The sequence below is a fragment of the Hypanus sabinus genome, chromosome 17, assembly GCF_030144855.1.
Source record: "Hypanus sabinus isolate sHypSab1 chromosome 17, sHypSab1.hap1, whole genome shotgun sequence".
NCBI classification, from domain to species: Eukaryota; Metazoa; Chordata; class Chondrichthyes; order Myliobatiformes; family Dasyatidae; genus Hypanus; species Hypanus sabinus.
This window is the reverse complement of record NC_082722.1, coordinates 57,505,170-57,532,248: the sequence shown is the minus strand read 5'-3', so window position 1 is coordinate 57,532,248 and position 27,079 is coordinate 57,505,170. Positions and strand designations below refer to the sequence as shown.

Genomic DNA, 27,079 nt, shown 5'->3' with positions numbered 1-27,079 from the left:
TTGGAGATATTAGAAACAGCTTGGGAAAAAATACAATAAACAACTTTACTACAACAAATTAGGAACTACAAAGAATTTAAAGATATCAGCAATCACCTTGATTGTTACAATAAAAGATTATGACTTGGGAGATGCAAGACTTGTAAAGTTTAGTTGAAAGCACTGCATGACGGCAGTACATTATCTGCACTAGGTGCCTGTGCTAATTTTGTTCATTTATAGTCAATCAAAAGAACATGGCAGAGTGTTAATAGACTGCCATATCTGACCATGACAGGAGAGTATTTAAAGTAGAAATGCCGTTGCACTGGGACAGTTCCACTCTCTCGACCTCAGAGGACTGGGCCCAGTGGTATGAGTAGTCCTCACAAACTGGGATCTTCCTCGGTTGCAGTGGATAACCATAACTTCTTCTGTGTATTGTCATGCTCTTTGATCTCCATGAAGCATTGCAGAACAGCCTTCTTGGCCTTTGAATGTTACTGTTGACCTCATCCACCCAGTCTACTGGAGCTAACTTCACAAGCTAGGTCAGTCCCTATTTCACCAGGGTATGAGGCTTGCTGAACACCCACACCTGGTTTAGACTGTTTGTTGAAACAGTATACTGGGATGTGGTTGCTGTCACATGCAAACAGCTACTTGGAGCCACTGTTGAGAGCTGAGTGTCTGGTGGGTACTAAAGATGAGTGAGCTGCCCCAGAATGGACATGACAAGCCCTTCACCAGAGATGCTACCCTTCCCTGACACCCCATACATTGGATGAATTCCCATCGTTAGAACAAATGCACAGTTTTATAGTACTATAGAGCATTGGTAGTGTTCTAATTTGTTCTACATTTCGTTTAAATACTTAATTTGTTACTCAGTTAAATGGTAGTTCGCCTTTTTTTTTTAAATACAGTTATCTTTTTAAATATTTCCATGAAACTTTGCCTAGTAAGGCAGTTGCTTAATTGGGTCAAAATGCACTTGTTCCAATTTGTCCCAATTAATCGGAATCCACTGTACTCCCCTTTGCTGAACATTTAAAACATTCTCCCATTTTATAAGTAATTGATTAAAAATATTTGAATCTTTTTTTTAAATCCCCATTTTTCCTCCAGACTTTATGCAACATATTACTCCACAACTGATAGCGAGTAGGTATATTTTATTTTACTGAAGACATCATCAGTTTGTGCTGAGTCAATTTTCTCCATCAATGCTGGATACTGGACGTCCTGTCAACTGATCCAATGATACTTTGTTGTTGTATTCATACCTTACCTCATGTACTCCACTTCAAGACTTTGTGCCACTCATACTCAAATCATCAGAATTTAGGAAATTTATAACAATTGCATTAAAATAAATACAATACCAATGACACAAACAAGACAAAGTGAGTCCTTGTTGGTAAAAAAGACTTTATAATTGCTGGAATAAAAAGTTAACCTTTATCATAAAAGAAAATTTAAGTCCAATTGTCAGGACTCACCTCCTTTCCTCTCCACCCACTGTTACTATGCATTCTGAATACCCTCGCGGTTTGAAGGTAGCCAGCTGGGCCTCTCCTTCTCTCTGACTGAGTGGAATATTCGTACACTCTTTGACAATTTCTCGTACCACAGGTTCATTCAGCATTTGTTCCCTCAGATAAACAGGATCCAGGCCATTTACCCACACGACAGACATCACATCTTTCATGTGAACCTAAAATTTTAATGATGCAAATATATTTTCTAAGTTTCCACAGTTTTCTAATTTCTGATAATCAATGCCCAATCCTCCCAAATTCCAACAAGAATATTTATTCAGTAAATTGAAAGCTTGTAATATAGCCTTAAACCCTGTAATGAGCAGCTGAAGCCAACATAGTAAATCCCTCTGGCCAGCAGTTGCAGAAGCATTCAACCATTCCAATGGAAGTTCCAGGCGCACATAGACCAGCTGTAATTCAGGGATTAAGTGACAGATGGCATTAAGTCCAGAGGCAAGATCTGTTTTTTCGCTGTTCCTGACATTAGACCTATTAATTGCAATAAATATAGTCAGGTTCTCAAATAAGAGGCATAAAGACAAGCTACTTGTCAAAATTCTTTAGCTTTATTTCTCCTTTTGCTTTAAGATTTCTACATTGCTAATTAGCTCTTGTTTTTCAATTCTTACTTAAATCAGACATTTAAAAATTGTCATCTGGCAAGTTCCACTTTGGCTTTGTCTCCTCTCAAAGCCTGTCAGAAATTGGGCTTTGCAGTGAAGCAGAATTACCACTGAGACCTCGCAGCCTAATTCCTGGACGAAGATTGACCCTCGGCCTAAACAAAGATATGGACCAGGTACAGGAAGCAGCCTCAGAACATTTTCAATCTGTTATGTACTTATCACTCTACAAGAGGCAGAGCATTTCGAAAGAGCCTGGAAAGCAGAAAGAGCTCAGGGACAGGGCTTGAAACATAACGTCTTAAACATGACGCATCTTCAATTCAATTTATTACTGGAATCTATGTCCACTGCAAGATTTCTGTGAGACCAATATTCAGTACATACTCACTTTCCTGGGCCCATAAAGATTATGTGCAGATTGAAAGATAAATAGTTTAGAAATCTGGCCACAATATTAGTTTGCAAACTTACCTGGAATTCAGAGGATTAAGACTGAGTACCAAAGAAACAAATTTCCGATTCCATCTGTTCAGAACTAGACACTTGTTGATTTTAAAACATTTTAGTAATTTAATTTTGATCATTATTAATTTTTATTGTGGCATTACAACCCTACTAGTATAAATAGAGTTTCCAGTGGCTTCCAATAGATTTAGCAATCAATGAAAATAAAGCTACTAATTCTTCAGCAGCCTCCTGAGATCACGAATGAGTTATGTTCTCTCCAGTTTATGGGTGATGAGGCCAATGTGAGAAACAGTATCTGCCACAGATTGGCAGAGGTTGTTGACAAGGCAGGTAGGTAGTTTCTGTAGTAAAGCACTTCTTCAGTTCTTGTACTCCTGATACATGGATTACTGTTGCTCCATTCTACCTCTAAAGGCAAATTGGGATACAGCTCAGAATCATCCACATACTTTGCTTCATTATGGAAGTGAAGTTTCCCATGACTTTTTTTTTTTAAAGTGTTTATCATTAACTATGACCTTACAGCCCTACACTTTTCTGACAAAGTATATAAATGAGGCATTCTCAGCTTAAAATTAAAATGAAATAAATTAACTGAATTTAAAAGGTTACATATAATCATGGGCTTTTTTGTTTGAGGGGATTTAAACTGAGGTATGACTCTCTTGATGAACTTAAAAGAGCATCACCATTCCCTATTAAAATTACTGCGACAGAATCATATCCAGATCTGTAACTCCAACTCCACATTTGTCTACATCATTTTCTAAATTTTGTTGAGCCTCATAAAAAAAAATCAGCAACTTAAACTGAATTCCTTTTATATGAGGACAATGCAATATGTTCAGTCAGTACTCTAACTGGTTGCATCACAGCCTGGCATGGAGCCTCCAATGCACAGGATGGCAAGAAGCTACAAAGAGTTACAGACTCAGCCAGTTCTATCAGAGGCACAACCTTTCCCAAGGGCATCTTCAGAAGTGGCAGTTCCTCAAGGTGGCATCATTAAGGATCTCAGCATCTGGGACATTCCCTCTTCTCGTTACGACCATTACTACATGAAATTCTACAGATGCTGGAAAGTTGCGCGACATAGTGCTAAAAAAACTCAGCAAGTCAGGCAAGATCTATGGAGGGAAATGAACACATCGGACCAAGACCCTTTATCAGGACTTGGAAAGAGAGAGAAAGGACATGGAATAAGATGGGGTAAGGTGAATGAATACAGGTTGTCAGGTAAATGCAGGCGAGGGGGAAAAGTGTTTGGGTGGGGGAGAGTGGAATGAAGTAAGAAGCTGGGAGGTGATAGGTGGAAGAGCTGAAGGAGGAGGAATCTGATAGGAGAGGGCCATGGAAGAAAGGAAAGGAGGAGGGGCACCAGAGGAAGGTGATGGGCAGGGGGGAAGAGAAGGAGTGAAAGTGGAACCAGAATGTGGAATGGAAGAACAGAAAGGGGAAGAAGAAGAAATTACCAGGTTAGAGATATCAATATTCATACCATCAAATTGGAGGCTATACTGGCAGGATAGGTGCTGCTTTTCCAACCTGAAAGTGACGTCATTATGGTACAGGAGGCCAGAGAGAAACACCTCCGAACGATAGGAAATCAAACTGAAATGGGGGGGACACCAGGAAGTCCTGTCCTTTGTGGCGGACTGAGTGAAAGTTTTTGTTATTACCATTAGGAACAGAGACCTGATGACTCACACTAAGAGATTTAGGAACAATTTCTTTCTAACTTCCTCCATCAAATTTCTGAATGGTCTATGAACACTACCTCATTACTTGCACTATTTGTTTTGTTATTTAGAGATTTTTATGTCTTTGCTCTGTACTGCTACTACAAAACAAATTTCATGTCATATGTCAGTGCTAATAAATTTGATTCTGAAATAGGATAATAAAATCAGTTGAATAAACAGGTGGTGCACTCATCAATAGAAAGCAAAAATATTTTTCTATACCTTTCGAACAACAGGATCTTGGCAAATCCATTTCACCACTGCATCAAAGATGTACCTTTCATTTCCCACATTCAACTTTTCCAAAGAGATTACTTCCTTCAGTTTTTCATGGCCAAGTTCCAGGAACTCCTCAGTGTGGGCTACATCACGGAAATGTGTTTCCAGGTACTCTGTCGCTATGTAGTATACATGTTGTAAAGAATAGTGCAAGGCAAAGTCACGTATGCCAATACAGTTCTCGTGAGCAATACAGCCTTCCAAAAATTCACAACACAGTGCTTTTAAATCAGTGAGGAGGAGGAGGTCAGCAGCCTGCACTATATCCTGAATTGTGTCTTCACTCAGCTTAATCTGAAACAAAAATTGACGATATTTCAGTAGGAACACACATCAAAAATGTTGTTTAACATTTAAGTTTAATTCCCGGAAATTATGGTTTGTTGATTCATTCTCATCGGGCTCCAACATTACCAAGATTTCACCGCTCCCCCTATGGGTAGTTCTGCTATAACACATTTCCATGACACAATAGGACATAATGTGATCAATGGACTAGACAGCACGCTCTATACTATGCAGGCCAGATGGGCTACAGCACTATTTTGATTATGAACTAGAGAATCACTTGTGTTACTTTGGAAAACGGCAAGCAGAAAAAAAACCATTGTCTTAGAGAGAAAAAAAGCTCTTCAGGGAGATACTTTTTACATGTAACCTCACTGCAGTAATTAGATGCCATTGTCTTGTAAGAACAAAGGCTGTTCATTTGACCAAGTGAGAGAAATGGATAAGCAACTGATTTGAGACTTGTGTAAATGATTTTGTATTAAGTAATCTAATATACAATTTTTATTATTTTAAGCTTGAAAGAAGGAAATAAACTTATTGCTTTTAAAAACAACCTTATTTCTGAAAATGCTATGGGGAAAGTAACTTAATGGAAGTCTAAAACTCTCTAGCCCCAATATCCATTCCCCCCCCCCCCCCCCCCGCCTCATTGACACAAGAGATATTAGTTACCTGACTTTTCTTTAAGGAGTTGTGCTCCTAAGAAACCAATCACATTATAGCAGAACTACCTGTATTTAAGGTTGAAACTAAAAAAAACTTGCATTTATATAGGTCTTCAGAAGCATCCCTACACAAAAGTGCATTAAAATAAACTCTGACACCAACTCACAAGAGATTGCTGGATAGGTAACTGAATCCTTAGTCAAGGAGTAGATTTTAATTAATTTCTTACAGCATGAAAGAGAGTGAAAACTGGTGAGAATTAGGGTAGAACACAGGAGCTTAGCACTCCTGGAAGACCATTCACTGATAGTGGAAGAGTTAAATATGGGGGTGTGCAAATACGTGGTAAAGGTAAAAAAAATCCCTTACGGCAAGCGATCATACTATAATAGAATTCACCCCAACATTTCAGAAGAAGGGGCTAAGGTCATAAGTTTCAGTATTACAGTGGAATAGAAGAAATTACAGGCATGAAAGAGGAGCTGGCCAAAACTGATTGGAAAAGAACACTGGCAAGGATGATGGAAGAGCAGCAATGGCTAGAATTTCTGGAAGCAATTCAGAAGGCACAGGATATACACATGACAGAGGAAGAAGTAATCTAAAGGCAAGATAACATAACCGTGGCTAACAAAAGAAGTCAAAGGCAATGTCAAAGCTAAAGTGAGGGCATGTAATAGAGCTAAAATCAGTGGGAAGCTGCAGGATTGGGAAGATTTTAAAAGCCAACAATAGACACCAAAAATGTCATTAAGAAGGAAACGATGGAATACCAAAGTAAGTTTGCCAATTCTATTAAAGAGGATACCAAAAGTTTCCTCAGATAAATAAAATGTAAAAGAGAGGCAAGAGTGGATAATAGACCTCTGAAATATTATCCTGGAGAGGTAGTAACTGGGGACAAGGAAATGGCGGACAAACTGAAGAAGTTTTTTTTGCATCGGTCTTCACTGTGGAAGATATAAGCTGGTAGTTCAAGAGTGTCAGGGGTCAGAAGTGTGTGAAGTTGCCATTACTAGAGAGAAGGTTCTCGGGAAACTGAAAGGTTTGAAGTTAGATGATGCACAGCCCAGGGTTCTGAAAGAGATGGATGAAGAGATTGTGGAGACATTAGTAATGATCTTTCAAGAACTACTGAATTTTGGAATGGTTCTGGAAGACTGGAAAGAAGAGAGAGAGGCAAAAGAAAGGAAATTACACACCAGTTAGTCAGACCTCAGCGGCTGGGAAGATGCTAGAATCGATTGTTAAAAGTGAGGTTTCAGGGTACTTGGAGGCAGATGATAAAATAGGGTGTCGTCAGCATGGTTTCTTTGAGGGAAAATCTTGCCTGACAAATATGTTGGAACTCTTTGAGGAAATAACAAGTAGGAAAGAGAAAGGAGAACCAGTGGATGTTGTGGAAATGCAGAAACATAGAACACCTACGGCACAATACAGGCCCTTCAGCTCACAAAGTTGTGCCGAACATGTCCCTCCCTTAGAAATTACTAGGCTTACCCATAGCCCTGTATTTTTCTAAGCTCCATGTACCTATCCAAAAATCTCTTTAAAGACCCTATCGTATCCGTCTCCACCACCGTTGCCGGCAGCCCATTCCACACTCTCATCACTCTGATTAAAAATCTTACCTCTGACATTTCCTCCATGCCTACTCCCCAGCACCTTAAACCTGTGTCCTCTTGTGGCAACCATTTCAGCCCTGGGAAAAAGCCCCCGACTATCCATCATTTTATACACCCCTAACAGGTCATCTCTCATCCTCCATCGCTCCAAGAAGGCCGATTTCACTCAACCCATTTTCATAAGGCATGCTCCCCAATCCAGGCAACATCCTTGTAAATCTCCTCTGTACCCTTTCTATGGTTTCCACATCCTTCCTGTAGAGAGGTGACCAGAACTGAGCACAGTACTCCAAGTGGGGTCTGACCAGGGTCCTATAGAGCTGCAACTTTACCGTTCAGCTCCTAAATTCAATTCCATGATTGATGAAGGCCATTACAACGAATGCCTCCTTAACCACAGAGTCAACCTGCACAGCTGCTTTGAGCATCCTATGGTATCAGACCCCAAGATCCCTCTGATCCTCCACACTGCCAAGAGTCTTACCATTAATACTATATTCTGCCATCATATTTGATCTACCAAAATGAACCACTTCACACTTACCTGGGTTGAACTACATCTGCCACTTCTCAGCCCAATTTTGCATCCTATCAATGTCCCGTTGTAACCTCTTGACAGTCCTCCACACTACCCACCAAATCCTCAACCTTTGTGTCATCAGCAAACTTACTAACCCATCCCTCCACTTCCTCATTCAGGTCATTTATAAAAATCACGAAGAATAAGGGTCCCAGAACAGATCCTTGAGGCACTGCACTGGTGACCGACCTTCATGCAGAATATGACCCGTCTACAACCACTCTTTGCTTTCTGTGGGCAAGTCAATCTGGGATCCACAAAGCAATGTCTCCTTGGATCCCATGCCTCCTTACTTTCTCAATAAGCCTTGTATGGAGTACCTTATCAAATGCCTTGCTGAAATCCATATACACTACATCTACTGCTCTTCCTTCATCAACGTGTTTAGTCACATCCTCAAAAAAATTCAATCAGGCTCATAAGGCACGACCTTCCCTTGACAAAGCCATGCTGACTAATCCTAATCATATTATACCCCTCCAAATGTTCATAAATCCTGCCTCTCAGGATCTTCATCAACTTACCAACCACTGAGGTAAGACTCGCTGGTCTATAATTTCCTGGGCTATCTCTACTCCCTTTTTTGAATAAAGGAACAACATCCACAACCCTCCAATCCTCCGGAACCTCTCTTGTCACCATTGATGATGCAAAGATCATCGCCAGAGGCTCAGCAATCTCCTCCTTCGCTTCCCACAGTAGCCTAGGGTACATCTCATCCAGTCCCAACAATATATCCAACTTGATGTTTTCCAAAGCTCCAACACATTCTCTTTCTTAATATCTACATGCTCAAGCTTTTCAGTCCACTGCAAGTCATCACAACAATCAGCAAGATCCTTTTCCATAGTGAATGCTGAAATAAAGTAGTCATTAAGTACCTCTGCCATTTCCTCATTTCCCCACTGTCACACTTGATAGGTCCTATTCTTTCATGTCTTATCCTCTTGCTCTTCACATACTTGTAGAATGCCTCCCCACCAAGGCCTTTTCATGGCCCCTTCTGGGTTTCCTAATTTCCTTCTTAAGCTCCTTCCTGTTAGCCTTATAATCTTCTAGAAATCTAACATTACCTAGCTCTCTGAACCTTTTGTAAGCTTTTGTTTTCTTCTTGACTAGATTTATTACAGCCTTTGTACACCATGGTTCCTGTACCCTACCATAACTTCCCTGTCTCACTGGAACATACCTATGCAGAACTCCACAAATATCCCCAGAACATTTAGCCACATTTCTTCTGTACTTTTCCCCTGAGAGCCTATGTTCCCAATTTAAGCTTCCAATTTCCTTCCTGGTAGCCTCATAATTCTCCTTACTCCAATTAAACACTTTTCTAACTTGTCTGTTCCTATCTCTCTCCAATGTTATTGTAAAGGAGACAGAATTATGATCACTATCTCCAAATGCTCTCCCACTGAGAGATCTGATACTTGACCAGGTTCACTTCTCAATACCAAATCAAGTGCAGTCTCTCCTATTGTAGGGTTATCTACATACTGTGTCAAGAAACCTTCCTGAACACACCTAACAAACCCCACCCCATCTAAACCCTTCACTCTAGGGAGATGCCAATCAATATTTGGGAAATTAAAATCTCCCACCACGACAACTCTGTCATTATTACACCTTTCCAGGATCTGTTTCCCTATCTGCTCCTTGATATCCCTGTTACTAGTGGGCGGCCTATAAAAATACTCAGTAAAGTTATTGACCGCTTGCTGTTCCTAACCTCCACCCATAGAGACTCTGTAGACAATCTCTCCATGACATCCACCTTTTCTGTAGCTGTGGCACTATCACTGATCAACAGTGCCACGCCCACACCTCTTTAGCCTCCCTCCCTGTCCTTTCTGAAACATCTACAACACAGTACTTGAAGTAATCATTCCTGTTCCTGAGCCATCCAAGTCTCTGTAATGGCCATCACATCATTGCTCCAAGTACTGATCCACACTCTAAGCTCATCCGCTTTGTTCACAATACTCCTTACATTAAAATAGACACATCTCAAACCATTGGTCTGAACGCGTCCCTTCTCTATCACCTGCCTATCTTCCCTCACACACCATCTCCAAGCTTTCTCTATTTGTGAGCCAACCGCCTCTTCCCCAGTCTCTTCAGTTCGGTTTCTACCCCCCAACGATTCTAGTTTAAACTCTCCTCAGTAGCCTTAACAAACCTCCCCACCAGGATATTGGTCCCCATCAGATTCAAGTTCAACCTATCCTTTTAGTACAGGTCACACCTGCCCCAAAAGAGGTCCCAATGATCCAGAAATCTGAATCTCTGCCCCCTGCTCCAATCCCTCAGCCACACATTTACTCTCCACCTCATTCTATTCCTATACTCACTGTCATGAGGCACAGGCAGTAATCCCGAGATTACTACCTTTGCGGTCCTGCTTCTCAACCTCCTTCCTAAATCCCTGTAGTCTGTTTTCAGGTCCTCTTCCCTTTTCCTACCTATGCCATTGGTACCAATATGTACCACGACCTCTGGCTGTTCTCTTTCCCACTGCACGGACCCTCACACCTGCGAGGCAAACTACCATCCGAGTTTCTTTCCTGCATCCACAGAATCACCTGTCTGACCCCTGAGCTATAGAGTCCCCTATCACTACTGCCTTCCTCTTCCATTCCCTACCCTTCTGAGCCACAGGGCCGGACACTGCCAGAGACACGGCCACTGTTGCTTCCCCAAGGTAGGCTGCTCCCCCACCCCACCCCCCAACAGTACTCAAACAGGAGTACTTATTGTCAAGGGGTACAGCCACATGGGAACTCTCTAGTACCTGACTCTTCCCCTTCCCTCTCCTGACTGTGACCCACTTCTCTGCCTCCTGTGGCCCCGGTGTGACCACCTGCCCATAACTCCTATCTATACGCTCTCCCTGACTAGACAAAGGTCATTGAGCTGCATCTCCAGTTCCCTAACCCGGTCCTTTAGGAGCTGCAGCTTGACACACTGGGTGCAGATATGGCCGTCCGGGAGACTCCAGGATCTCCCACGTCTGACACTGAGCACAGAAAACTGGCCTCACACACATTCTTCATTTCCACACTTAACACAGGTAATCCTACCTCTCCTCATTACCGCCTAAGCCCATTGAGCCAAAGCCCTATCACTCTGCTGCCCGCTGGATTTGGCTGCCTTCTTTTTAAACTTTTCCCGCTCTACTGGCTGACGTCACGCGCCTGCGTAGTCTTGCCTCTCACTCCGGAAATCCTTAGCTGTTCCACCCGCAGCCTTCTTGCTCCAAATCTTTTCAGGTCTTTCACAAAGTGACATACATGAGGATGCTTAAACTAAGTTAAGAGCCCATGGAATTACAGAAGATATACTGGCATGGATAAAGCAGTGGCTGATTGGTAGGAGACAGTGGGAATAAAAGGAGCCTTTTCTGTTTGACTACCAGTGACTATTGGTGTTCCACAGGGTTCTCTATTGGGACGGATTCTTTTTACGTTATACATCAATGACCTGCTGAGTTCCTCCAGCATCTTGTGTGTGTTAATTAGATCAATGAAGAGGTAATGCTTAGCAAATTTATGGGTCTGAAGGTAGATAAGTCCCCTGGCCCTGATAGAATGCATCCCAGGGTACTGAAAAAAATGGCAGAAGTTATACTGGAGTCTTCAGCAATAATTTACCAAAATTCTCTGGACTCTGGGCAGGTCCCAGTGGATTGGAAGACGGCGAATGTCACACCACTGTTCAAAAAAGAATGTAGGGAAAAGCAGGTAACTATAGGCCAGTTAATTTAACATCTGTAGTTGGGGGGAAATGCCTGAAGCTATCATTAAAGAAGAAATAGTGAGGCATCTAGAAAGAGATAGATCCATCTGGCAGACGCAGCATGGATTCAGCAAAGGCTGGTCCTGTATGATAAACTTACTGGAGTTCTTTGAGGATATAACGAGTGCAGTGAATAGAGGGGAACAGATGGACGTTATTTACTTGGTTTCCAGAAGGCGTTCGATAAGGTGACACATAAAAAACACAGCCATGGGATAAGGATGCATAGAGTTGGGGGTGACATATTAGCATGGATAGAGGATCGGTTAACTAATAGAAACAGAGAGTTGGGATACATGGGTGTTACTCTGGTTGGCAATCAGTGATGAGTGGTGTGCCGCAGGGATCAATGCTGGGCCCACAACTGTTCACGACATACATTAATGATCTGGAAGTGTGGACCAAGTGTAGTTCATCTAAGTTTGTTGTTGATACTAAATTGAGTAGAAAAGCAAATTGTGCAGAAGGTACGGAGAGTCTGCAGAGAGACAGAGACAGGTTTAGTGAGTAGGCAAGGGTCAATGTGAGGTCATCAACTTTGGAAGGAAGAATGAAAGAGCAGATTATTATTTAAATGGTAAAAGATTGCAGTATGCTTCTGTGCAGAGGGACCTGGGAGTGCCTGTGCATGAATCACAAAAGGTTGGTTTGCAGGTGCAGCAGGCTATCAAGAAAGCAAATGGAATGTTAGCCTTCATTGCTAGAGGTTTGAATTTAAAAGCAGGGGGTTATGCTGCAACTGTACAGAGTACTGGTGAGGCTGCACCTGGAGTACTGTGTGCAGTTCTGGTCTCCCTACTTGAGGAAGGGTATACTGGCTTTGGAGGCAGAACCATGGAGGCTCACCAGATTGATTCCAGAGATGAGGGGGTTAGACTATGAGGAGAGATTGAGTCGCCTGGAACTGTACTCGCCGGAATTCAGATGAATGAGAGAAGATCTTACAGAAACATAAAATTATGAAAAGGGATAGATAAAGGTAGGAAAATTGTTTCCATTAGTATGTGAAACTAGACCTAGGGGAAGTAGATTTAGGACAGAGATTAGGAGGAACTGCTTTTCCCAGAGAGTGGTGGATCTGTGAAATTCTCTGCCCAATGAAGCAGTGGAGGCTACCACAGTAAATATATGTAAGACAACGTTATATAGAATTTTGCATTGTTGGGGACTCAAAGGTAATGGGGAATAGGCAGGAAGGTGGAGATGAATCCATGGCTAGATCAGTCATGACCTTATTGAATGGTGGAGCAGGCCTAATGGGCTAGATGGCCGACTCATGTTCCTGCTTCTTATGTTATGACAGAATCGATGGCTTTGTTGCAGAGTTTGAAGAAGATACTAAGATAGGTGGACAGGCAGGTAGTTTTGTAGAGAGGCTATAGATGGATGTAGACAGATTAGAAGAATAGGCAAAGAAGTAGCAGATGAAAGGCAGTATCAGGAAGTGCATGATCATTCATTTTGGTTAAAAAAAGGGAGACAATTTTCTAAATGGAGAGAAAATTCAAAAATCTGAGGTCAGAGGGATTTGGGAGTCATCATACAGGATTCCATAAAGGGTAATTTGCAAGTTGAGCCAGTGGTGAAGAAAGCAAATGTGATATTAGTATTCACTTCAAGAGGACTACATGATTAAAGAAAGGAGGTAATGTTGAGGCTTTATAAAGCACTGGGGATGCCTCACTTGAAGTACTGTGAGCAGTTTTGGCTGCTTATTGAATCAAATTGACTTTATTTCTTACATCCATCACATTCATGAGTAAAGATCTTTATGGTTACATCTCTGTCTGAAAATGCAATGTGCAAATTATAGTAATTTGTAATAAATAGTATGTGCAGTAATATATACAACAGAACAGTCAATATAGCTTAGAAATCCAATTGCATCAGCGTGAATTAATCAGTCTGATGGCTCAGTGAAAGAAGCTGTTCCGGAGACTGCTGGTCCTGGCTTTAATGCTGCCGTACCGTTATCCGGATGGTAGCAGCTGGAACAGTTTGTGGCTGGTGTGACTTGCATCCTCAATGATCCTTTGGGCTCTTTTTACACACCTGTCACTGTAATTTCCTGAATAGTGGGAAGTTCACACACACAGATGTGCTGGGCTGCCCGCGCCACTCTCTGCAGAGACCTGCGACTGAGGCAAGTACAGTTCCCGTACCAGGATGATCTCAACATCTGAGGACTAAGAGGCTGTTGCGATTTTCTAACCACACAGCCAGTATGTACGGACGACGTGAGATCCTCAATGATGTGTATGTCGGGGAACTTCAAGCTGTTCACCCTCTCAACCCCAGATCCATTGATGCCAATAGGGGCAAGTCTGTCTTTGTTCCTCCTGTAGTTCACAAGTTCACAACAGCTCCTTTGTTTTTGTAACATTGAGGAAGAGGTTGCTTTCTTGACACCACTGTGTCAGCGTGATGACTTCTTCTCTGTAGGCTGCCTCATTATTATTTGAGATAAGGCCAATCAATGCAACATCATCTCCAAATTTAATTAGCAGATTGGAGCTGAGAATGGCAACACAGTCATGGGTATACAAGAGTAAAAGATGGGGCTTACTACACAGCTCTGAGGGGCTCCTGTGTTAAGAGTCAGTTGGACAGAGGTGAGGGAGCCCATTTTTATCACCCGCTGGCGATCTGACAGGAAGTCCAGGATCCAGCTGCACAAGGCAGGATGAAGCCCGAGGTCTCTGAGCTCCTTGTCAAGCCTGGAGGGAATTACGGCATTGAATGCTGAACTGTAGTCCAAGACCAGCCTTCTCACATAAGCAATCCTCCTCTCCAAGTATGCAAGGACAGTGTGTAGAGCCGTGGCTATGCCTCATCTACAGTCCTGTAGCATGGAGACTGATTGGTCAGGCCAACAGTGGACAGTTTTAACTATGGCCACCTCTTGTTTCAACTTCTGCCTGTACACGGGCAGAAGCAGGATGGAGGAGTGATCAGATTTCCCGAGCAGTGAATGGAGGAGCCCTCTGTAAGCCTCTGCAATCTTATCTTAGAAAAGATGTGTTGACACTGCAGAGGGTTCAGAGGAAGTTCATCAAAATGATTCCAGGATTGAATCGATTGTCATATGAAGAGTTTTTGATGGCGCTGGGCGAGTTTTTACTGGAATCAGAAAAATGATGGGTGAACTCATTGAAAGCCGGCGAAAGTTGAAAAGCCTTGACAGGGTGGATGTGGAGAGAATGTTTCTTCTGGTGGGAGAGTGTAGGACCAGAGGACACAGTCTTAGAACAGAGGGGTGCCCTTTTAGATCAGAGATGAGGAGGAATTTCTTGAGTCAAAGAGTGGCATATCTGTGGAATTCACTGCACAGGCAGCTTTGGGGGCCAAAACTTTATGTATATTTAAGGTAGAGGTTGATAGATTCTTGATTGGTCAGGGCATGAAAGGATACAGGGAGAAGGCAGAGGTTGGGACTGAGAGGAAAAATGGATCAGCCATCATGAAATAGTGGAGTGGACTCGATCAGCCAACTGGCCCAATTCACGTTTTTTTGTTTTACTAAATCACAGTGGATTTAATTTGGCTTTTTTTGACACAGGTCAACAGAAAAGGACTCTTTCACATCAAGGTGAAAATAGATCTCTACAGAATGATCTAAATTAATTACAAACACAAAACACAAATTAATTGTTTGCATGAGTATTCACCCCCTTTAATAAGACACTGTAGCGATGTGCTACACACAGCGCTGAGATAATGACACGCAGTCGGTAAGTCATTTTGAGACTAGTTTATTCAAACTTCGCAGCGCTGGCATTTAATCCCTAGCGTCCGTCCTCTCCGGGCTGAAATGACGCCAGAGGTGTATTACCAAAGTCTCTCCCCACACGCTGGCTATTTGTGAGCCGGTTTGCCTGTGCAGAAAGTGGGTCGCCACATAACCTCCCCCAAGAACTGGTGATACACCCCCCAATGTCCACAGTCTGGATCGGCCTCCATTTGGGAGGTCTGCCTCTGCGCTGTGGTGCCTGAACCTCGACCGGCTGCGCCAAGTCCACATGGGCTGGTTTGAGTCGGTCCACCGTGAAAACCTCCTCTTTTCCCCCCAATGTCCAGAACGTATGTGGGCCCGTTGTTGTTGATCACCTTGAACGGCCCCTCGTATGGCCGCTGTAGCGGTGCCCGGTGGCCGCCCCTTCGCACAAACACAAACTTACAGTCCTCCAGGTCTTTGGGTACATGGGTCAGGGTCCATCCATGCTGTGAAGTTGGTACGGGGGCCAGGTTGCCGAGCCACTCGCGTAGTCTGCCCAGGACTGCTGTGGGTTCTTCCTCTTGCCCCCGTGGGGTTGGTATGAACTCTCCCGGGATGGCCAGGGGTGCGCTGTACACCAACTCGGCCGACAAGGCGTGCAGATCTTCTTTGGGCACTGTGCGAATTCCAAGCAGAAGCCAGGGAAGCTCATCCACCCAGTTAGGTCCTCTCAGGCGGGCCATGAGAGCCGACTTCAAGTGACGGTGGAAGCGTTCCACTAGTCCATTCGACTGTGGGTGGTAGGCAGTAGTGTGGTGTACCTGCGTTCCCAACAGGCTGGCCACAGCCGACCACAGGCTGGAGGTGAACTGGGCACCTCTGTCGGAGGTAATGTGGGCCGGTACCCCGAAGCGTGCTACCCAGGGGTTGCAATCAGTGCTCGGGCGCAGGAATCGGCAGATGCGTCGGTGAGCAGGACTGCCTCTGGCCACCTCGTGAACCGGTCTACCATAGTTAGGAGGTACTGTGCTCCTCGGGACACTGGTAAGGGACCCACGATATCCACATGAATGTGGTCGAACCTCCGGTGGGTGGGTTCGAACTGCTGCGGCGGGGCTTTAGTGTGCCGGTGCAACTTGGCTGTTTGGCACTGCGCGCACGTTCTGGCCCATTCACTGACCTGCTTGTAAAGTCCGTGCCACGCGAACTTGCTGGAGACCAGCCGAATGGTTGTCCTGATAGATGGGTGCGTCAAACCGTGTATGGAGTCGAAAACTCACCGCCTCCAGGCTGCCGGGACGATGGGGTGAGGTTGGCCAGTAGCCACGTCGCACAGGAGGGTCCTCTCACCTGGGCCTACGAGAAAGTCCTGCAGCTGCAAACCCGAGACTGCGGTCCTGTAGCTGGGTATCTCGACGTCTGCCTGCTGCGCCTCCGCCAGGGCCGCATAGTCCACCCCCAGGGACAGGATAGCTGGTCTGGAGAGTGTGTCCGCCACGACGCTGTCTTTTCCAGAGACGGATGTCCATAGTGTACTTGGAGTTGCAGGACAGGTGTCGCTGCTGGCGAGCCAACCAGGGATCGGACCCCTTCGTGAACGCGAAGGTCAACGGTTTGTGGTCCGAGAACACGGTGAACGGCCTGCCTTCTAAGTACCACCTGAAATGCCAGATCGCAAGATACAGTGCCAACAGCTCCCGGTCAAAAGCACTGTACTTGAGTTCAGGTGGTTGTAGGTGCTTGCTGAAGAATGCCAGGGGTTGCCAGCGCCCCTCGATGAGCTGCTTCAGCACCCCACCGACTGCTGAGTCGGACGCATCCACTGTGAGGATGGTCAGAACGTCCGTTCTGGGGTGCACCCGCATTGCGGCATCTGCCAAGGCTTCCTTGGTTTTAACGAAAGTGGCTGCAGCCGCGGCCTCCTCGTCCCAAGTAATGTCCTTGCCTTTACCCAACATCAGGATGTACAAAGGGCGCATGATACGGGCTGCTGAGGGGAGGAAACGGAGGTAGAAGTTCACCATACCAACAAACTTCTGCAGGCCTTTGATCGTGTTGGGCCGGGCAAAGTGGCAGATCGTGTCTACCTTGGCGGGTAGAGGTGTTGCCCCGTCTTTGGTAATCCTGTGGCCCAGGAAGTCGATGGTATCGAGACCAAACTGGCATTTGGCTGGGTTGATCGTGAAGCCGAAATCACGCAGGCGGGAGTAGAGCTGGCGGAGGTGGGGCAGATGCTCCTGACGACTACTCCTGGCTATAAGGATGTCGTCCAAATAGATGAACGCAAAGTCCAGGTCGCATCCCACCACATCCATTAGCCGATGGAACGTCTGTGCGGCATTCTTCAGGCCGAACGGCATTCGGAGGAACTCGAACAGGCCAAACGGGCTGTTAAGAGCAGTTTTGGGGATGTCTTCAGGGTGCACCGGGATTTGATGGTACCCCTGGACGAGGTCTACTTTGGAAAAGATTCTTGCCCCATGCAGGTTTGCTGCAAAGTCCTGTATGTGTGGCACGGGGTAGCGGTCTGGAGTTGTAGCCTTGTTCAGTCTGCGGTAGTCGCCGCATGGTCTCCAACCCCCGGCTGTTTTGGGCACCATGTGCAGGGGGGAGGCCCATGAGCTGTCGGACCTCCGTACGATCCCCAATTCCTCCATCCTCTTGAACTCCTCCTTTACCAGGCGGAGCTTTTCCAGGGGGAGCCTTCGTGCGCGGGCATGGAGGGGCAGTCCCTGAGTCGGGATGTGGTGCTGTACCCAGTGTCTGGGCATGGCTGCCGTGAACTGCAGTGCCAGAATCGATGGAAAGTCCGCTAGGATTCTGGTGAATTCGTTGTCCGACAGTGTGATGGAGCCCAGGTGTGGGGCCATCAACTTGGCTTCACCCAAGGAGAATGTCTGGAAAGTCTCAGCATGTACCAGTCTTTTCCCTTGCAAGTCGACCAGCAGGCTGTGAGCTCGCAAGAAGTCCGGCCCCAGGAGTGGTTGGGCCACCGCAGCCAGTGTGAAGCCCCACATGAACCGGCTGGCGCTGAACTGCAGCTGCACTGTGCGGGTGCCGTAGGTCCATACCATGCTGCTGTCTGCGGCCCTCAGGGTGGGTCCTAGCTTCCTGTTGCGGGTGTTGTACCCCGTCGGGGGCAAGACGCTGATTTCCGCTCCAGTGTCGACCAAGAAGCGGCGTCCCGACTGTTTGTCCCAGACGTACAAGAGGCTGTCCTGGTGGACAGCCGCCATAGTCATTAGCAGCAGCTGGCCCTGGCCCTTGCAGGGTGGGCAACAACGGCGGGCTTCTGTGCCCACCGCTGGTGGTAGAAACACCACTGTTCACTGTCCTCCTCACTCCTGCCTCTGTGATGTGTGTGCCCCCCTGCCGGGCCTGGTCTGGTCCGCTGTTGGGCGCGTGGCCTAGTAATCTGACCGATGGACGCCACACTCTCCCTCTTGGCCTTTCATAGCACGTCTGCCTGGGCCGCCACCTTCCGGGGGTCACTGAAATCTGTGTTGGCCAGCAGCAGATGTATGTCTTCGGGCAGTTGCTCTAGGAACGCTTGCTCGAACATGAGGCAGGGCATGTGTCCGTCAGCCAGGGCCAGCATCTCGTTCATCAATGCTGACGGCAGCCTGTCTCCCAAATCGTCCAGGTGAAGCAGGTGGGCACCCCACTCATGCCGTGAGAGGCCAAAGGTCCCAATGAGCAAATGCTTCATATTTGCCTTCTGGGGGTGACTGTATAAAATCCACAACCTGGGCGGCTGTCTCCTGGTCAAGGGCACTCACCACGTGGTAGTAACGCGTGGAATCAGAAGATATCTGCCGAATCTGGAACTGGGCTTCTGCTTGGCTAAACCACACGCGTGGTCGCAGCGTCCAGAAAGTCGGCAGTTTTAGCGAAACTGCGTGAACAGATGAAGAGTCAGTCATCTTTGGTCCAAATCCTGTTTGGACCGTCGGGGTCACCAATGTAGCAATGTGCTACACACAGCGCTGAAATAACGACACGCAGTCGGTAAGTCATTTCGAGACTAATTTATTCAAACTTCACAGCGCTGGCATTTAATCCCTAGCGCCTGCCCTCTCTGGGCGGAAATGACATCAGAGGTGCATTACCAAAGTCTCTCCCTGCGCGCTGGCTATTTGTGAGCCGGTTCGCCTGTGCAGAAAGTGGGTCGCCACAACAAACCAAATCTCACTGGTGCAGCCGATTAGTTTTAGAAGTCACATAATTAGCTAAGTGGAGATTATCTGTGTGCAGTCAAGGTATTTCAATTGAATGTAGTAAAAATACACCTGTACCTGGAAGGTCCAACTGCTGGTGAGTCACTACAGAATGAAGATAAAAAGAACACTCCAAGCAACTCTGTGGAAAGGTTATTGAAAAGCCCAAGTCAGGAGATAGATGCATAAAAATTTTCAAGTCTCTGAATATGCCTTAGAGTACAGTTAAGTCAATCATCAAGACTATGGCACAGCTACAAAACTGTCTAGAGCAGGCTATTATCAAAAATTGAGTGACAGGGAAAGAAGGGGACCAGTGAGAGAGGCCACCAAGAGACCCATAACACTCTGGAAGAGTTACAAGCTTTAGAGGCTGAGATGGGTGACATTGTACATACAGCAACTGTTGCCTGGATGCTTCATCAGTGGTAGCTTTATGGAAGAATGGTAAAGAGAAAGCCGCTGTTGAAGGGAAAAAACCTCACATGAAACCTTGGCTAGAGTTTGCCAGAAGGAATGTGGGAGACTCTGAAGTCAGCTGGAAGGTGGTTCTACGGTCTGATGAAACCAAAATTGAGCTTTTCAGCCATCAGACCAAACACTAGGTTTATCATAATGCTGCATCATGCTGTGGGGATGCTTCACTGCACAGGCCCTGGTAGGATTGTGAAGGTAGAGGGTAACTAATGCAGAAAAATACAGGGAAATCCTGGAGGAAAATCTGACCCAGTCTGCAAGAGAACTGTGAGTGAGAAGAAGATGTTTTTTAGCAAGACAATTACCAAGCATAAAGCCTAAACTACACAAGAATGGTTTAAAAACAACAAAGCTAATGTCCTGGAGTGCCCAAGTCTGAGTCCAGACCTCAATCCAATTGAGAATTTGAGGCTGGACTTGAGAAGGCTGTTCACTCATGATCCCTATGCAATCTGACAGAGCTTGAGCAGTTTTGAAAACAATAGGACAAAAATTGCAGTATCCAGATGTGCAAAGCTGATAGAGACCTAGCCATAGTGACTTCAGGCTATCATTGCTGCCAAAGATGAATCTGCTGAATGCTGACTTGAAGGGGATGAGTGATGATGCAATCAATTATTTTGTATTTAATAACTGTAATAAATTCAGACCAATTTGGGAAAATTTGTTTCCACCTTGACCCAAATGAGTCTTTTCTATTGATCCGTATCAAAAAATCTAAACAAAATCCATTGTGATTCAATGTTTTAACACAATAAAACATGAAAATTTCCAAGGGGGCTGAATACTATATCTAATAGTCTTGTAACATTATAATCACATAGATCTCAAAAGCAAAATGAAGGTTAACATATATAGGAAAGAACAAAGCCTTGAAAGTACTCTTGAAGAAGACAGAATTTTTAAAAATAGTGTTATTAGACTTCCAACATGGCGATTGTTTAGTCGCTCCAAACTTTTGCTCTGTTATACTTCCTACCTTTGCACTATATGTCTCCCTTCTTAAACCTTAGCTAGTTATTTTATAAGTTCTCTTTTACCTGCCTGCGAACACATCTATCTTATAATGGCTACCAAAAGTACTAAAATCAGGAAAAAGGAAACTTCTATGGCTGTCGGCTGAGATTCTCACTATTTTGGAACAACATCGACAAGATACTTTAACAGATTTTAAAACTGAATTTAGAACTTCTTTCAACCAGCTGGATTCTAAATTGGATCAGATTAATGCCAGAGTGGATGAACGTACTGAACATTTATCTCTCATTGACTTAACTTCTGAAGATTTAAAACGCCATGTTCAACATCTTGAAACTTTCTGCTCCAACCTAGCGGAGAATAGTAAACTTTCTTCCGAAATGGTGGATCTTGAAAATCAGAGCAGACGTTGCAATCTACAAATTCTTGGTTTGCCAGAGGCCACCGAAAAGGGCTCTTCCGTTGAATTTTTTTCATCTTTTCTCTGTGAGGTTTTCGGGAAAGAATTTCTTTTGACTCCAACTGAGCTTGAAAGGGCTCACAGGATTTATGTTCCTCGTGTAACTTTGGGTTCCCGTCCATGGCCAGTTATTTTATGCTTTCATCGATACCAGGTGAAAAACCATTTGATTATGGAGGCATGCCGCAGAGGTACTTTTGCTTTTCAAAATACGGTCATTCGTTTTGTGGAGGATTATGCCCCCCAGGTTCTGAAGATGCGTGCTGAGCTTAAAGGTGTAATGAAAGTGCTTTTTGATCGTGGATTCAGACCCTCTCTCCAAAATCCAGCCGATCTTCGAATTACGCTTACTACTGGAGAATATAAGTGGTTTAAAGAGACTGAGGCGTTTGTTGGAAGTCTTCCAGCCATCTCGTCTTCTTCGGAACCAGTCTGATCTTCTAAAATGGTTGATAAGTACTTCTCGAAGTAAAGCTATTTTTTCCGAACTCAGACTTTACTTGAATAATTCAGACATTAACTATTGAAACTCTAAGGGCTGTAGTCAATCTCTCCCTGGACTTGGTGCGTTTTCTCTAATAGATGATTTAAGTTTAATGTTTCCCTGCAGACTTTTAGATTTTACTCGTGTAATCTATTTTACTTATGTATAACTTTATCTATAGAGAACTACAATTGATTTTAACTTGTTTTGGAGGTTTGGAGTTTTTATTGAAGGCCTCCCTGTTGGTTGATTTATAGTTTAAGTTTTGCTTTTTTTTCTGTAAATGGTTGATAAGTACTCTCTTTAAATTTATAATTTCCCCCTTCCCCCCCTTTTTTTCTTTCAATCTTTTATAATTTTTTGCAGGTAGGTTAGTTTTAGTTTTCTGTTTTTTTTTTGTATTAAGTTTTATACATTTTCTGTTGAAGTTGTTCCTATTTGTAATTCTGTTCTCTAGTGCATAAATTAGCTATTATTTGCTATATTATTTTTACGGAACTTTTGTTAATGATACGGAACTGGAAGTCATTTTTGGGTTAATTTTTTTGTAGAGCTAGCTGCTTTTTCAGGTAGCCGTCTAGTTTTGGGTTGCAAGGGTGGGGTAGGTTCTCCAGTTCCAACAATACTCACTGTTTCTTTTGTTTTCCCTTGTTATTCAGGACATGTCTCAGTTTTGATTCTACTGATCTATGTTCACATTTTTGCTCCCAGACTGTTACTGTACTGCTTGATTTTTTTATATGCCTACTACCTTCTATGCACTAGCAATTGATAATGGTTAATACACTTAAATTTGTGAGCTGGAATGTAAAGGGATTGAATCATCCTGTTAAAAGAAGGAAGGTCTTCTCGTATATTAAACAACTCAAAGCTGATATAGCTTTCCTTCAAGAAACTCATATTCGTAGTTTTGATAATTCTCGGCTTTTGTCAAAGTGGGCGGGTCAGCATTTTCATTCATCCTTTGCAGCCAAAGCTGGGGGGGGGGGGGGGGTCTCCATCCTTATTAATTCAAATATTCCTTTTGAACTCCATAATAAGATATCTGATACAAATGGCCGTTTTATTATTGTTTCTGGTAAATTATATAATACTAAAGTTGTACTAGCAAACCTGTATGCTCCCAATTTTGATGATGTTAATTTTTTTTGAACGTTTTTTCTCCTCACTACCAGATTTAAACTCATACTCTCTTATACTGGGTGGTGATTTTAATTGTTGGTTAGATCCTAATTTGGATCGATCGTCCTCTGTTACTAGATTACCTACAAAATCTGCCTTAGCTATTCACTCTTTTCTTTCTAATTATGGTAATCTCAGATATATGGCGTTTCCTTCATCCTACTGTGAGAGATTATTCTTTTTTTTCCCACATGTTCACCATACCTTTACTAGAATTGACTATTTTTTATTTGTAATCAACTTATTCCATTTGTCTATTCTTGTGATTATCAGAGTATACTGATTTCTGACCATGCCCCAATTACTCGGTCTTTAAATTTTCCTGGTCTCCCTCAGAGGAATAAACACTGGCATCTTGACTCGACTTTATTATCGGATGATGATTTTCTAAAATTTATTAAGGATCAGATAATCTTTTATTTTAACACCAATAGTCATCTGAAATGTCATCCCAGATTGTCTGGGATGCCGTGAAAGCATATTTGAGGGGTCAAATAATCTCCCATACAGCAAATCTTAATAGAAAGTCCTGTACAGATCGATTAGACCTCATTAATCAGTTTAAAGAATTAGATCAACTGCATGCTCAAACTAAGAATCCTGAATTATACAAGAAGCGTGTAGAACTTCAATCTAAATTTAATCTTCTGTCTACTCAACCTGTTGAACGTCAACTTCTTGAAAGTAAGAGTCGCTTTTATATTCATGGTGACAAATCTGGTAAATTTCTAGTCAATCAGCTGAGGCGTTCTAAAGCTAAACAACATATTACAAAGATCTGGAAGGAAAATGGAGACTTTACATGAGATCACTTAGAAATCAATGACATATTTAAAAATTTTTACTCTTGACTTTATTCCTCTGAATGAGAATATTTCTGTTGATCTTTTTTAAAATAATTTGAATATTCCTTCGCTTTCATCTGATTTTAAAGCCAAACGTAATGCACCTATATCATCAGAAGAAATATCTTTTGCAATTTCTGCATTGTCTTCAGGGAAATCTCCTGGACCTGATGGGTTCCCAGTAGAATTTTATAAATCATTCTCTTCACTTCTTTCTCCTCAGTTACTCTCAGTACTATCTGACTTGTTTAATTACGGTAAACTGCCACCCTCTTTTAATGAGGCATCTATTATTCTTTTATTAAAAAATGGTAAAGACCCAACAGAGTGTTCCTCGTATAGGCCGAATTCTTTGCTTAATGTTGATGTTAAAATCTTGGCCAAAGTTTTGGCTTATAGATTAGAAACTGTTATTCCCTCTATTATTTCTGATGATCAAACTGGTTTTATTAAAAACTGTCTTCCTTTTTTTAATATTCGGCGTTTATTTAACATTTTATATTCACCTTCAACTGGGATTCCTGAATTTTGGAAAGATGTCTTCATAACTTTATCCTATATTCTGAATCACTACTTAGAACCTAACCCTTTAATTGCTTTGTTTGTTTTTTTGGATGAGACAGATTTACGTTTGAGTTCGACTAAGTGTCAAATATTATCTTTTGCTTCTCTCCTGGCTAGACGTTTAATCCTCCTTAGATGGAGAGATGTTGCCCCTCCCACGCATGCTCAATGGCTTATTGATATTATGTCCTGTTTAGACTTTGAAAAAATTCATTATTCAGTTCTTAATTCGGATACAAAAGTTTCATAAGGTCTGGGGACCTTTTATTGAGTACTTTCATAACCTTCCTCTTAATTAAGGTTTTTTTTTCAGTCCCTTACTTTCAGCTCTTTTTTTTGGTAGTAGACATTATTATCTTCTGTTTTCAAGTGTACTTACAGTTTTGGGGGTTTGAATGTCCTGATTTATATTCTCTATATTGTGTTGTGGTTGGTCTGGATTTTTTTTTGTTGCGGGGCTTGGGGAGGATACTAACTTTACATGTCTTCAATTTGGGTGCTTTCTCAATTATCTTTTTTGTATTATATTATTACTGTATGTTTATTTTTGCACTGTATTAATTTTCTTCATTTTGATTTGGGTTTTTTTTCTATCTGTAGTGATGTAGAAAATGCATTAAAAACTAATAAAAAAAATAGTGTTATTGGACAGGGAAGAAGCATGGGAGTAGAACTGTGAAATGCATGAGGTTTTTCCTGGGTGCTCCGGTTTCCTTCTAGAGTCCTAAGACATACTGGGTAGGTTAAATGGTCATAGTAATTTGTCCAGTGATTAGGTTAGAGTTAATCAGGGTTATGGGGTTCCTGGGGTAGCATAGCTCAAAGGGTCAAAAGGGCCTACTCCACACTGTATCGCTAAATAAATGAATAAAATGCTGTAAATATTCAACAGGTCAGGCAACAAATTTAACGTTTCAGGTCAAAGATCCATTATCAGAACCGAAAATGTGTTTTGACAAAGGGTCTTCAATATATCCATCTAGATTAACTCTATCTTGAAGAGCGTTCAGAATTCATGAAGTTCCAGAATTTTTTTTGTCTTAATATTAGAATCCCCTCTGAAAGTATGGATTGAATTCAAGATGCACGTGACAGGAGCAGAGATGTTGTATAGATGAAGACAATTCATCTTGAAGGAAGTCATCATGGGTTCAACCAGGAATTAAAACCTCTTAAATACCAATCTATTTTAATTAGCTTTTCTAAATATAAGAGTAGTTTTTAAAAACATTCTCCAGTTCACTTGCAGCTTCTCTGTTCAAGTACTTATTATGCACTATTCCAAAATTTCTTGTAGAAACAGACAAGATTCTTACCAGAAGCACTATGCATTTTCAATCCACCTTTCCCAATTTATAGTTGTATCACTGGTTAAACAATTTTTATTTGCTGTTGGGTCACTTTCTTTTGCACAACTATCAGCATTAAATTTATCTTTCATTATACCTTGTTATTTTGCTATACAATTTCACTTTAAATCAGCCAATTTATATCCAAACTAATATTAAATCATTAACAATATTAGGAAATAGCAGAGCAAAATAAAACATAAAGACAAGAGAATGAAGATGTTGTAATCTGAAGCAAAAAACAAACAACTGGAGAAACACAGTAGGCCAAACAACAAAGGGTATAATGTCAAGAATTGAAATGTTAACTGTCCCTTGGCATCCACAAATGCTGTTTGAGCCATTAAACTCCACCAGCAGAATAAAACCTAACCAATCAAAACAGCAACTATTTTATTAATTGTAAAAATGCTTCTGAATATTAATGAAGCATGGTTGAACCATTTTGAAATCAAATCAGCAAGGTCTTTTTTAAAGGAGGTTGCAGAATGATGAAGCCAAATTGCTGCTCGTGTATAAACGAGGGGAGGAAAAATCCAGCCCATTCAAGGTATTAAAGGTACATTTAATGTCAGAAAAGTATACATTATACATCCTGAATTTTTTTTAGAAATCATTAGTAGCATCTTCACTTAAAAGCAAACATTTGACTACAATAAAGAGGTTACATAAAATGAACACAATATAAAACAGGGTAAGGTACTGTACCTGTCCACTAAACATATAATCCAGTAATTCCCGCATAACAGCAACAGAAATCCCATCCAGGACAATTTTATACACTGAACCATCATCAGTTGGTGATGTATAATTCAATTTTGTTCTGAAATATAAGCATCAGATAACAATAAGTACCTAAAACAACCAGGCACACCAGAAGAATAATTGTGCTTTTATCATCAACATTGAAATTGAATTAAGTATGTTTGAAATTAAAAGTACTAACATCAAGATTTCTCCTCTATGGTGACTTCCTTTTTTGGTTCAATTTAGTGCAGCATTTTTTTTTGAGAAATGTCCAATATTGTTCAATCATCATGCAAACCATAGATACAATAGATAATAGATTCCAATACATAGATTCCAATAGATAAAATGCAGCATCAATGCCAAGCAGAAAGTCTTTTTCAGTCAAATCTAAAGATAAATACTGGTCAAAATTCTTTTTTTTCCCTTTATTATCAAAGTGGCCAAAACAGCTGACATGGAATAT

General features: G+C 42.6%; 1 protein-coding gene across 2 annotated transcripts in view; it reads right to left on the bottom strand.

Moving 5' to 3' along the window:
• gan (gigaxonin) overlaps nt 1–27,079 on the bottom strand; it is a 115,186-nt gene that overhangs the window by 78,471 nt on the left and 9,636 nt on the right. For both annotated transcript variants that reach the window (XM_059993140.1, XM_059993141.1), the window contains exons 2-4: nt 26,575–26,689; nt 4,582–4,932; nt 1,482–1,696 (exon numbers count right to left, since the gene is read on the bottom strand). In XM_059993140.1, coding sequence (XP_059849123.1) covers nt 1,482–1,696; nt 4,582–4,932; nt 26,575–26,689 — 681 coding nt within the window. The remainder of the gene's footprint in view (nt 1–1,481; nt 1,697–4,581; nt 4,933–26,574; nt 26,690–27,079) is intronic.